The sequence below is a fragment of the Orbicella faveolata genome, unplaced genomic scaffold (assembly GCF_042242905.1).
Source record: "Orbicella faveolata isolate gen_17 unplaced genomic scaffold, um_ofav_v1 contig_3, whole genome shotgun sequence".
NCBI lineage: Eukaryota > Metazoa > Cnidaria > Anthozoa > Scleractinia > Merulinidae > Orbicella > Orbicella faveolata.
Genome location: NW_028301558.1, coordinates 2,742,577 through 2,756,117, shown reverse-complemented (window position 1 = coordinate 2,756,117; position 13,541 = coordinate 2,742,577). Strand labels below are relative to the sequence as shown.

General features: G+C 38.8%; 3 protein-coding genes across 6 annotated transcripts in view; 1 reads left to right on the top strand and 2 right to left on the bottom strand.

Annotated features, from left to right (window-relative positions):
- Positions 1-13,541, bottom strand: part of LOC110049443 (uncharacterized) — a 90,091-nt gene that overhangs the window by 28,457 nt on the left and 48,093 nt on the right. The gene's annotated exons all lie outside the window — the stretch shown is intronic.
- LOC110049452 (uncharacterized) overlaps positions 1-13,541 on the top strand; it is a 51,470-nt gene that overhangs the window by 24,810 nt on the left and 13,119 nt on the right. The window contains exon 4 of one of the 2 annotated variants that reach the window (XM_089298725.1): positions 13,059-13,089. The exons of the other annotated variant lie outside the window; for it this stretch is intronic. The gene's annotated coding sequence lies outside the window, so the exon portion shown is untranslated. The remainder of the gene's footprint in view (positions 1-13,058; positions 13,090-13,541) is intronic. 2 annotated transcript variants of the gene reach the window in all.
- Positions 2,675-12,530, bottom strand: LOC110049446 (uncharacterized). 2 transcript variants are annotated; one of them, XM_089298748.1, is made up of 7 exons: positions 12,244-12,530; positions 11,657-12,160; positions 6,457-6,477; positions 4,386-4,578; positions 4,106-4,191; positions 3,359-3,407; positions 2,675-2,758 (listed from the first exon to the last, which is right to left on the bottom strand). In XM_089298748.1, exons 2-7 carry the CDS (start codon positions 11,845-11,847, stop codon positions 2,696-2,698), a joined length of 603 nt encoding a protein of 200 aa, XP_089154874.1. In that variant the 5' UTR covers positions 11,848-12,160; positions 12,244-12,530; the 3' UTR covers positions 2,675-2,695. The 2 variants fall into 2 exon arrangements, with proteins under 2 accessions (XP_089154874.1, XP_089154875.1); XM_089298749.1 differs by lacking the exon at positions 12,244-12,530 and adding an exon at positions 5,401-5,474 and having other exon boundaries at positions 11,657-11,796.

Below are 13,541 nucleotides of genomic sequence, written 5' to 3'. Positions count from 1 at the left end.
CATATAGAGGTACATCCATTTAAGAGGACAAACGAGTTTTGAACTTAACTCCAGCTGAAAGTTCTGAGGAACTTTTATGTCAATTTGTTTGTCGCTGTTTTGGTAATTGACTTACCTCCGTTTTGTTGTCATTTTGCACGCTCTCGTGTAGACTTGCGGTAATGGTGTAGAGCGTATTGTAGCCCGTATAACGTTTGTGCTAGAGATCAGCCAGAGAACATGACTTGACACAAGTAGAAGTCAAATGGGAACTTGAATATTGAAGTGAATATTAAATTGTCGAATATGGCGGGATAGACCCCTTTGTTTTAAAACGGGATCTGCCGAGGCAAGTTTTGTTAGAACGTTTGTTATGCCAATTGTGTTGTAATCGGTTAACATAACTTTAGGTTGCGGTTCAAACTCGGTTGTTGACTGTCTTCGATTTACTGGCGAGATTAAGTTGTGATATGTCTCGGGCGTTTTGATTACCGAGTGGTGGTGTTTTAAGGTTTTATTAGTAATTTTGCATGACTCGATGTAGAAACTGAAACGAAAATAATGTTTGGGGTTTTGCGTGGGCGGACTTAAATTTTTGTAAACAACATGACGTCTCGTTTTAAATTTGGAAGGCCGGTTAACGGGTAGTTGACTTTTCATTTACCAAGCTTGGCAAAGACCTGCAATAGATCAAAAGCTCGTCCTTTGGGCTTCAAGAATTGAGCACAATATATTTGTGTTTGTTTAGTTCTTTATTGGAAGCCGATTTATCTGGGACAAAGCCCTATTTTAGATTTTAATATATGCAGGATGAGGGATTTTTACCAGCAATTTGCCTGACATTGAATTTTAGAATGCGGGGTTTTTGCCCTGAAAATGAGTCATATAGCAAACAATAAGCAAGGGACCGATTGACTTATGATTCAGCATAAAGTAGATCGGAGAGGCAATTAAATGAGTACAAAATTAAGGAAAACTGCCAAGGGATAAGTACCGAGAGTGAATGTACTTCCTCTGTTACTCAATGGCTCAAGGACTTATAATCCCTCCACTAATGACGGCGCGTTTTTTTATACAGTGGTGAAGCTTGTGTTGGTGTACACTGCATCTCTTGATATGTGTTGACAGCCAGATAACTAAACCGTTAACAAAGCGGAGAACGTAGACCTTCCTTTTGCATATTAATGAACAACTCGTGTCGGTCAATAAACATGCTTATCAAAGACCATAGCCGTAAACTCATATCGCGATTGTACTCTTGTAACACTTATCTTTGACAACGATATCTCACTTTATCTCGTGCCGACACTGAATGTACACTTGAATTATATTTTCGTAGTTTATCTCGTACAAATATCCGTGTCACACACTTTGAAGCGGCTGGTCGTGTGTGGACTTGAGTGGTCACATTACTGTCGCGTTAACGTTGTCTTATAATACCTCTTTTTAGCAGTAATTTGGTGGGACAAGTTATTAAAGTATAGACGATCTTTTTTTCTGTGCGAATCATCTAAGGTTTCATTTCGAATTCAGGCGCACGACAGGCTACATGAGTCCTGTCCTCCGAATCGCTAAAGACGTCAATACAGAATTGTGTTTGTGGAACGCCACGCGCACACTTGCGTGTTTTCTCGCGTGTGAGTCGCGTAAGTGCTAAACCCAACGCTTCAGTCTTTTCGTTCATCACTTATCGACCAATGACGTCACATTTTTGTAATGCATCACGCGAACCGCTGGTTCAGGGTAACGTGGACACTGGCCCGTGGATATTTCTTGGCAAGTATATGTCTGTTAGTTTCCCATTTGAAGCCAATGTTTAGAAATTTCATTTAACGTATCAAAGCTTGAGTGAAACATGTGCCACTTCTGAACCGTACAAATCAACTTTAACGTGGTCCGAGATGAAAGATGATGAGCATTTGCTGTATAACTTGGGCAATTATTTTGATTTCGCTCAAGAACACAACTTTGAAGGGATTTGGCTTTGGGGTGTTGAACTGTGGGAACAGCTGAATTTCAGTGGCTTCTCGATTTAGTTGCGACACACTGACTCAGTCCAAGTCCAGCCTAGTTGGAACCTTAAAAGCTAAGATCTATAAAAGCAAGCCTGAAATAAGTATCAAAAAAACAGCAATGCAAATACTGTGTTCTTCTATTTACCAGCAAAGCAAACCTTGGCCAGGCGTTGAAAAGATCACAGCCGATTCGAATCACTCGCTAGTAGCACGTAGTTTGTTTACATCAAACGAGCACGCGATTGCAAATATTCGTGCTTTTAGCTGCTTAGAACACTATATGAAGAAGATTTGCACCTTCACAAAGAAGTTTCTTTGTGTGAAGTTTGAAGGCAAATATAGATATTTTATTTTTCATCTTTGGAAATTGTCTCCCGGCATATCAACTCCACTCTAAACAAATCGTGGTTTATAGAGTGAATCCTTTCTTGCTAACCATATGATAACTGCCAGTAAAACTTCGGGTATCCAGTCACTCCTTACTTTGTGTTCTGAATAAAATCACCTACAGCCAACGAAGAGTAATACATAAAAAAAGGGTAATTTTAGCAATAAATAAGGGTTGAATGTCGGCTAATGAAATCGTTCAAGCTATTGAAGGTGTCGAACGCGCACTAATAATCTTTGTTTGCTATTCGTAGTACTAAAGCATATGCCCAAAAACACATGACAACGTGAACTAGAAAAGAAAGCAAATTTATTTACATCTTGAATATGAGATACATTATTATAAATATTAAGATTGCTGCATCCACATCAGGCTCCTGTAGTAGAAAAATTTAAACAAAGTTTAACATGTAAAGTGAATCAGTATTTTTGTTTTCTAGCATTGTCGGTATTGATTAAATTCTCACTACTGTGCTTATTAGCAATTATAATTATGCAAACTGAACAAAAGATAAGTACTGTCATGTTTCTGTAACAAAACCGCAAAGATCGTTGATAGAAAAATCCCCCCACCCCCCCCCAAAAAAAAAATTTATGGGAGCCTGTACCTTCCCTCTAAAACATGGCAATGCTTTCTGAAGTCAATGCGTTTTTTTTTCCATTAGCCTTGTAATGCTTGATATTTGTCACGTAATCGTTCGGGTTCATTTGAAGTTCCAGTAAGTAAGGGTTCTGGCTAATTTTTTTTTAATTTGATATATGTTTTCAACACTACCACCCCAGGGATTTATTCCTTGCGAACACTTTTAAAAAGCTGAAGAGATTTAGGATGTTTTGTAATTTTTGCCTGAAATTGTCTTGCGTTTAGTTTTAATCATCTACTGTACAGTAAAATCAGGCTGGTACACTTACAGCATTTGTTGTTAAGGTCATATTCTGGCTCGAAAGAAAGGTAACAAAAGTTTGTAACTACCCACCTGAGGATCTCCTGGATCTCCTTCGTATAATATCGGGCAAGCAACACCTCTGTAACAGGACATTAAAAACACTAGAGTCATTTATTTTTTAAATTTGTTACTATCTCGCGACATAGCGGATGAAAAAGAGGTAGACTCCCTTCCACACCTACCAAGACCACAGTGAGAATAATGATCGTCAATAACCTGGTTATAGAAGTTTTTTTCTCTTTCGATCAAATAAGAAGAAAACAGAAAGAAAACCTTTGGTACCAGGACTGCTTTTCTGTATTTTTTTAAAAATTTTTCGTTATTCTACTTTGCATCACAAGTAAATTCAGAAAAGAAAAGTGTAATTGGGAATCTTTGAGTTGATACAAACACACAATTTACAACTGCCCCCACTTATAAATAAATAAATAACAATAAATAACTTAATTTAAGCGCCAAATGTATTAGGAACACTGTAAATAAATAAACAAATATTGCAAATAGAACTTAAACTATTAAGATTCCCAACTGGTAGGAGGCTGACCAGTTGGCTATTTACACAACGCGGTCGAGGAGTTGAATTCGGGACTACCGAGTTTTCAGATTTCAAAACCAGCACCCTTAACCACTCGGCCATGCGCCACCTTCACATCCTGTTTTAGGTCCTTGAGACTTTTAAATAGGCGTTTGCAGCTGCACCTTTTCAACAGAGTTCTCGTTTTATATGTTGCCAAACAATGTACTGTAGTTTATAACCATTGTGTATGCATCTCTTACACTACTGGGCTGTGTCGCCCTTCGGGATCAGAGCATTGATGAATCCTTCTTCCTGATTTTGTCCAGCCTGGCAACGGATCGTCCTCCTAAACAACAACAACAAAAAGATATTGCATTTAATTCTTAAAAGAGCCATTGTTAAGGCAATGTACAAGTAATAAGTTAGTAACTTTGGTGTATATTTATTCTAAAAGTTAGATAACTCACAGACAGTGCCGCTTTGGAATTACCACCAGGTTTTTGTCACAAACATCTAATGATTATTATCTAGACCACTCGCCTCTGTTTCAGTTTGTGCCAGTGCTAGGGCTACAAGCTCTTCTTCTTCTTCATCTTTCTCCTCTTCTTGTTCCTCTTCTTGTTCCTCTTCTTGTTCCTCTTCTTGTTCCTCTTCTTCTTCCTTTTTCGCCTTTTCTTCCGTTTCGTCGTCCTCTTCCCCTTCCGTTTCCTCTTCTGGCTGTTTTCCGCTCAGCCTGACAATGGAACTATGTTAGTAAGGGGAATGCATGACAAATATTTATGGTGAATAGAACGTTAACGGATATTTTAAGCCTTAAATGATAAATAATGTGATGCTTGCTCCAACAAAACCGCCTTTGAACAACCGAGAATGAATTTAAATTTAACTTCCAAGACAGGGTCTCTATCTCATCTTGTATTTAAAGGACAGCATTTCAGGTATTGACTTGGGTTTAGAACTATTTTCTTCTTGCCCGAAAAAGTATTCTGTTTGAAGGAAGTGTTGTTTGTAGTATCATTATGACATATAAATCTTTAAATGTAAAAGAGGAAGCAAAGTTGCAAAGAAATGTTTCTCTTTTTTGCATACAACATGCGATCAAAAACACCTTCAGTTAAGAAATCAGGCACAGCTTTAGAATATGATCAGATTAGACATAGCAGACAAACTATCACGTCGAGTCAACGATTTCCGGGTTCTTGATTCAGAAGTATCTCAAAAGGTTATGAAGTACGTCCAACCTTTGGGATAACGGTTGACAATCGTGGCTTCGTCTCTGAAGGTCTTACCATTAGGGACCTTCTTAATGACCAAAAGGTTTTTAACACTGGCAGTACAATGGCTCTGCTCGTATGTTACATTTTGGTACATCTCTTTTCCTTTCTTTTCAAAACAGTAGCGTGAACTTTCAGCTGTCTTACAAATTGTCTTTTGAGAAACTCTGTTAATGATAAGAAAAATTGATGAAACTAGATTTTTGCGTTCGTAGGTTAGAGATAAACTTAAATGTCTTCGGCGTTGCTGTCGTGGTTGGTTAAATGCCCTGTTCTCTTACCCGGTGCTTAGACAAGAAAACTGTTCCTCGAGAATGCCTTCATCCTCGTCTGATAAACTTAATTTTCCTTTGTCCTGGAATCCAAAAAAATAAGATGTGAAATTGTTTAGATCTTGATAGTTGTCAATGAGTTGAGAAATGAATTTGAACAAAATATGCAAAGAAAATGTTAATGTTGACCTAATTTGAAAATCAGTACCTCGTTTGAAGAAAGAACTCAACTTTGCTGATGATTGAACGAACCTATTAAGTGAAATTATGCAGATGGATTATGCTAATACTGCTTATTTGGTGGGACAATAGGAATTTGGTTCTCTCTTTTAGACGCTAAATGGGTCTAAACTGAAAACTCCATTTACTGTCGACCGAATTAGATTTGACTTTTCACACAAAATAGGATTAAACTAAAATGGTTTTATTAGAGACCTTACGCATACACGACGGCAACGGCGAGGACAAGGCCTACTAGTAACGGTATATTTCACCTCACAATTTCGCAGTTATCTACAATCCTGGTCGGCAAAAGTCCTGAAATACTTTGAACTTTTGCTATCATATGGTATTTCTGTCCACCCTCCCCTCCCCACCCCCAACACAATTTTGATGTTAATTCATCCAATGTAGACCCACTATTCCAACATTACTTTGGGAGAGTAGGAGGGGGCTCGGAAAGCTGAATGTCTTCCCACTTTAAAATAATGAATCACCAGTTGTCATTTTGTCAAGTGTTCCCAGGACATTTTGCCAGGGTTGTAGATCTATTTATTGTGTCTATCTGTATAAAAGCTGACCCTGTCGAATGTGCTGCAAATGCGTTCAGTTCCAAAATAGAAATTAGACAAATTAGCCGCAGTGCTTCACGTTGTCCAGAAACTTGTAAATTGATCATGCCATGTTTTTGATTTACAAAGGACGGCTACGAAATGTACAAAGTTACATAATGCTCGAGCAGATCCATCTTTCTGCTCATTAAGTGTTATGTCGTTGTAGTCGCCGTCATGTTTTGTGCAAGGTCTCTATTATCTTATGAAAACAGCGGAGTGTTTGACGTCTTACCTTCTTGTCTTTATCTGCCATCTGAAATTAGAAAGTTTTTCGAGATTATGACAGCAAAAACCTATTTATAATTATTGTAATTTATTATAGTCTAGTAACTGAAGACTGCATGGCGAAAAAAATTATGAAACTCACACAGTTACAATATGGCTAGGAAAGCCGCACTATCAAACTCGGTACACGTAAGCGTGCATTTTAATTCAGTGATAGACGGTCGTGGCCAGAGTAAGGTTAACTTCGTATACACCGCAAGGGAAATGTGTTTCTCGTTGCGCGAGTGTTCGACGTCGCACAATACTCCTAAGCTGGCGACCAAAATTCAAAAATTAGTCACCAAGTTGCCGACCAGAACTCTTTGGATTTTGTATATCTTACCTTAATGTATTTTGCCCGTAAATAAAGCTTTAAGGTATATAAATCGGTGCTTACGATGAGGGCTGTTAAGCAAAATCGTCACGAATGCAACGAAGCAAACAGGTCAACATCCGCCTTCTTGGATTTTCCAAACGTTACGTTGTATATTGTGAAATGAAATGTCCCTTTTGCTAACAATGCATATTGCGAGCTCAAAACAGTCCGTACTTTTCCGACCGGTTTTTAATTACTGGGTTGCCGCAGGCGAACCCAGTCATAAAGTGCGAACGGGGCTGTCTCCTACGTCGAAAAATGGCTAAATTGCGCAATCGCTACCCAGAAGACAATGCGTGTGTGCTTTGTTTCCTTCGCGCCTTTCGAACGAGAGAAGAACCTATTCTTGGTCGACCAGAAGACTGTTTAGGCTGCCAGTTTTTAGAGTGGAAACTGCAGGAAATACTCCTGGTTGCTCCATGCTACAGAGGTAAACCAGAAATAACCATAGTGCTGATGGGCCGCTTGACTCGTGTGCAGACTCTTTTAAGTAAAATCGTTATACGCCTTACAATTCCACATTTAAAATGGAGGCAGTCATTTTGCCTAAACAACAAGTACATCAACGAGAAAGGTAACTGCTTGAGTTTAACACATCAACATTGACAAAACCTTCAGCTTTTCCTTGATTCTTGCATATTTTTTCCTATCTTCTATTTTGCAGAAATTTCACTGTGTATAACATTTAACTGAACCTAAGATGTACCATTGTAATATCTAGGTTTCCATGCAACATATACAATTTACCATTTCCTTTTTCCAATTTTGAAATATTCACTATCATAAATGCAACCCAGTTACACTTCCTAAAGCGTCTTGTTTTTGAAAAAAAAAATGGCTCTTCACTTTTTGGACTTGGCGACCACTTTAGAAAATTTAGGAGCAAGATGGCTCCTTGAAAAAAAGTTAATTTCGTGCCCTGTTTTATGTAGCGAGAGGCAACCTTGATATGTTGCCAAGCGAATCAAATGTACACCTCTATTTATCACAATACAAAGACCGATGGATCATCGGAATGCTTCATAGCCCGAGTAATGTTTTAGAATGACAAGGATTTTGTTTTGAATTATTAAAGTGCCACTGAAACGAAATTTTCGTACTCTCTTTTTTTATCCCAATCTATAGTTTCAAACGTGCTGAAAATAATGGTGAACTTTATTTCTGCCATATCCCAACAGAAAGTGCTTTTTTTAGATGTTGAAATCGACTTTTTGGAGCAAAACTGTGTCCGGGCTCTGGAACCGAGTTTAAGGACCTTGTGACGTCACTGGTATTCACGCAAGAAGCGCTATAGATTCTCTCTTGTTTTCACTTGAGTTATTCAAGTTTATTCTTCATATTGTCGATACCTACTAGTTTTCTACCTTGTAATTTCTGTCCAGCCTTGACAGGAAATACACATCATAAACGTTGGAGGGCGCCAGAGAGTGTAGATTCACCAGAGTAAATGCTACAGATTATAACAGCTCAGTATACTTTTCGAACATCTTGAGTACTCGATTGGAGATTTCGAAGACGAGTGTGGCAACTTTTATATCACGTCCTGAAGCCTAAACACGATATTTCGTCGTCTGTTTTCAGCCTGGTTCTGAAATTTGGATTCTCACGTTGATCTAAGGTCTATTAACAAGGTTCGAATATATCCTCGGCAACTTTACTGCATTAAAAGCCGTAAGCGCATCAGCCATCCGCACAATCACGAAGTTATTAACGGTCCACAAGCTTTGAGTCGAGTACTTCTTTGCACACTGAGGGCATCTTTTTATGATACTAATAAGTGAGAGTTCTTGTGGTAGACAAAATGTATCTTTGAAAATTGTGATCCGCAGCAGGGTTTGCTTTATCGCCGCATACGTATCAGTGTAAACAAAGCGGGAATTTCGCTTCTCTTTTACACGTATCTCCCAATTGCAATATTCCACGGCCGATGGATTACTTTGAGTTCTTTAGCACATACTTATGTCTATGATCTTCATTTAATAATATCCAAGTTCAAAACAATTCGTTAAAACGTCACTAGTTTACACTCCTTTCGAAGGTTCATTAAACAGAATTTGAACTAATTTGCATATATGACCTTTCGCCGCCGACATTGTCACGCTTTCTCTCGTTTCCTGAAAACATACCTGTAGGGTCATGGCAGCTTAGTTTACCTTTATAGTTTAAATTCGCTCCCTCATATAAAAGAAGAGGGTTTCTTAAATTGTTGCTGTTGTGATAACTTGCAGGATGTAGCAGATACAACTGGACTAAAGGTCACTGTGGCACAATCTCGTCCGCCGTGAAACTCACAAAGCGTCCGGTTTCCTCGAAGCGAAGCAACTCGAAAACTCAAAGCGTTGTTGCTGCGATTCGTGCAGCAGCAGTCCGGATAATATTTTCAAAAGCCGCTTTCTCTTGTTTTCATGTCTTTTTTACTTTATGAGTGTAGATATTGTTTAATTGAGTGCTGGCATTTCACCAAGAGTCCCGATCATTTTGCGATCTAAGAACTCCCACTCGTTTGCTTGCTTACATAAAATATCCTGCAAATATCCAATTAAATAGACTGGAAAGCCCCAGGATCGACTCTCGACCTCTTCATGTTTAAGGCTACTGTGATTATCTGCTTTACAGCTCCGAGATGTCCTTAAGATGTTTTTTGGGGGGCTTCGAACAGTAATCTCTTCTCCCATAATCACTCTAAATTTTCAGCGCAGCATGAGAGTAATACAACCAGTGACGTCACTAGGCTGTTTTGGCCGCGCCAAAATGGCCGCCAATTTTGGGCTTAACCAGCCAACTTCGAACGGCTGAAAAAGCAGTTTTCGCTTACCGCATGCGAAAAAAAAGTTTGCAGTGTTTCCAAGTAAGGTTGAAACTTTATTACTAAGCAAAAATCTCACATACAAAAATTTCGTTTCAGTGGCACTTTAAGGCTGAATAGAAGGACTTGGCTGTATAATACATTAGCATGATTTTGTGTGTTGTAATTCTATGCCACAGCCTCTTAAGTGTAGCTGAGTAATTTGTAAAGAGAATCATATCTATGTCTGAAGATAAACGAAGAAAACATACCGGTCCGTAATCTGTGAGAAGAACCGTTTATCTATAGCTTCGTGATGGGAGTCCCAAGAAATGTCCACTTTAGATTACCTTTGATTACACGTGCACTTACGATTGAGCATGCGTTATAACCAAGCACGTGGCAGGCCTAAAAGGCGAACCAGCATTTAAAAACACGTCTAGTTTATTCAGCGTTAGGAAGACTGGCTAAAAGAGGAATTTGGCCAATATCCGGTCATCTTGACCTCACACATAGTCAATAAACCATGAGTATGGAACAAGTGCGAAAAACAGAAACTAAATTTCGTATCAGATGTCCACAGTTAGGATCATGGATATAGAAAGAGAGAAAGTAGAAATTACAATTCTAATTATCAAAGGAACGTTTCAAATCGAAATCACTCATTCATTGTCGTCATTGCGGTTTACTTTTCTGTGGAAGGGCATATTTGCTGTCACCTCCCACTCTTAACTTAATTGTCACGATAGGCGAAACCTTTCAAAACAAAACAAACTGTGTTCATAACAGCTTCTAGAACTAGCTGACCGCAAATTGTGTTCTTAACGGTAACAGTCAAATATTGTTATGGCGGAAAATAATAACTGCAATGGCACTTTGTTTTGTTTGTTTGTTTGTTCTAAAAAGAACACACAAAATCGCCACTTGCTTCACTAGACTGAGTAGGACTTCATATCACTTTGATCGCCATATAATAGTGTTTATATTTAAAGCATTTCCGTAAGTAAAGATGTTAATCAAGTGATGACAGTCATTGAATAGTGAACAAAAGGATAATTATGTATCACATTGTTGTGTAGATTACTCAAGCCATTATTGCAAATTACAATTGGTGTCAGTCTGTAATTAATCATCTGTAAATGTACGTAATAAGCTAGTAAGTCTAAAACGTGATGTTGTGTATGGCTTAGTATTGCAGTTGCATGGCAAGATTATTAGAGGTTTGCAAAAAGTTAGGTAAACATGGCATGTTTTGAGATAGGCAAAATTGTTATTTCTACGCCTTATTAGCGCCAACACACACATGCAGCGAGGCGCGTGCGTTTAATTACGGAAATACTTAACACTTCCTAAACATGTTAAGGTATTGCTTGAGCAGTTCACACCTTGTGAAAATGTTGTGTTGTTGACTACCAATGCATACGGAGACCGGGTTATGCTTTCGAAGTTCTTAAACGAGTCTTGAAAGACTTGTTATTATAACACCAAATTTGATATGCTTGTTTTGATTTTTAATTTTAAACCTGGAGATCTTTGTACATGATAACTGTGATGCTTCACTGGAAGCCTTGCACCTTGATAACAGCTGTTAATACAGCCGAAGCTATTGCCCTCAGTCAGTTTCCCCTCAGTCCTTTCCCTCATTCAGTTTGATTCCTTCGACAAAACTGAGTGGCGGTCTCGAATAAGTTTACCACAATGACTACTTTGCAACCAGCGATCGTTACGAAGGTTGTTTCTCCTTGCGTGTGCTACGTCTAGGATTTCCCGCGGGTAGTATTCGCCTTGTTCATTTTTAGTGTGAGAAACCACCGAAAAGTGAGTCTGGAAGTTGTGTTTGGTTGAATTTGGCGACGAATTCTCGTTATGTTCTTTTGAACCATGGCGGCCGCAAAAGCGACGGTGTTGAACTTATTTTGTTTCTTTTGAAAGGTATAAATGTACAATCGAGAGTAACTACTGGCTGTCGAACAGTATTTCATTAGTTTGGTTATATTAGGGTCTTACCTTGCTTTAAGCTTCCTTTGTAATTCAGTGTTCTCGCCCGAAGTGTAAAACGTTCGCGCTAGGCCAAACTGGAAAGGGACTGAAAAGATGGTTGGATATTTCTGCTCAATGCGAGTACCCAGTTTGCATTTCGCGCGTAGCCCGTCATTTTCGCGGAAAGTGCGTAGCATGTCGTCAGCCAAAAAGGACATCGTCGCAAATGTAGCCCACTTGTTTGTAATAAGCTTGAAGATTTAACTCTAACGGTAACCCGTGCACCATATTTAGAAAGAGCGGAGCTGTATCCATTTCGGGGCTTTCCTCGCTGTTTGCATTATCGTTGTTGGGGTGAAGGATGTTGTTAACGTAGTGTCGAGTAACGTCTGTTACGGTCGTGCTTCATTTACGCTTGGCAAGTTCTAAGTGTCCTTGTCAAACGTCTCGGTGCTCTTGGTGTTTGGAACAGAATGAATTGTTTCATCCTTTTGATTTGATATGACGATTATTGGTGACGCAAACTAACAACTGAAAAAGAAAGGTTTTTGTTGGACAAATGTTGTCAAGCTAATGCCAAGTTAAACTTGACTATCTAAAGAAATCAACTTTACCTTCTCGTCTACTGCGTCGGTTCTCTCAAAGTTTGCGTCTGTGGCTTATTGAAATACATTTTCCGGCCTGTGATTACGTACGTTTGAAATAACATCTTGATCGTGGTGGTCTTTTTCTTAGCAATGTAGACGGTAGCATTAGCAGTTCCATCGAATCTCGAATCGATGTCACAAGTACATGATGCGGAAAAAGAACCAGATTATCGTGAGAATATTCGCTAGTGAAACCAGCTTTCTTCAGTTGGAATCAGGCACGAAACAGGCACGAATCATGCGGTGAATCGGATGATGCGGTCCAAAAGGTCCTCTCCTGATTGGTTCACTCGGTATTTTTCGTGCTCTATTTGGGGTTATGAATAACCCCATATTGGATTTCCTTTTGTCTTTAGCCCTCTGCCGCTGTCATTCAGTTTCTAGAGTGCAGCTATTTATTTAGATTAGATAACCAGATTGGCATGTCCTCATACAAACTTAGCCAATACCATCATGCTGTTGCCATCAGTAAAGGAAGCATTTGAAACTAAACCCGAAAATAGATACAAAAAGTAATGCGGGATAGTGTTCTACGACCTTGATCTCTGTTGATAAATTGTTAATTAAAGATAGATTAGATTATTCGGGATTATTCACCACTTTTGAATGACGAGTGGAAACCAAGATAAACCAAAGTGAAAGAGTCGTTCTAGCATTTACATTAATCTGTCGACAAATATGCTATTTTTCTTTAATAGTTTTCTTTCCAGTCTAGGGCACAGTCATTGGTGCGTGTTGTTAAAATGCTAATCTCTGACAATTTCGTTCCGTTCACTTCACAGGAAGACAATTGTTAATAACCTTGTGAACGCGGTAAGAGGCCATGAATTTAATAAACTTATTTTCATTTGTGTACTTGTTTATTAATAATGTACATTAATGTTATTTCAAGAGTGGGCTTCCTGTGAAGTAGCTTTTCAGCTAAGCGGAGCGGTCACTTAATTACTTAGATATCCAGCTACAAGAGAATAGAACTTCAGATAAGCAACAAGTAGTGCATTTCTCTAGATAGGTGTCAAAAGATGGGGTTAGGCTTTGGTGGCAAAACTGTGGGCTGTTTTGACAGCTGTCGTCGCTGGTCATGTGGATTCCACACTCGCAAGTTAATCCAGCTTTCCGAGTTCGATTGTTGGGTTCAATTTCTCTGTTTTTTTTTTCTTCGTCTCTTTTTATTCCACTTTACTTGAATGAAAAAAGAGGTCTTCATGGTATGCGTGCAACTCAATTGAAATTGACAAGTCTACCAGGCACTGAACAGTAACGTG

Coding starts and splice junctions, on each gene's coding strand:
- LOC110049446 (XM_089298748.1), bottom strand. CDS start 11,847: ATGTCCTTTTTGGCTGACGACATGCTACGCACTTTCCGCGAAAATGAC. Junction 4,192..4,385: donor TGGCACAAACTGAAACAGAG/GCGAGTGGTCTA, acceptor GTTGTTGTTTAG/GAGGACGATCCGTTGCCAGG. Junction 2,759..3,358: donor GAGATCCAGGAGATCCTCAG/GTGGGTAGTTAC, acceptor TTTCTACTACAG/GAGCCTGATGTGGATGCAGC.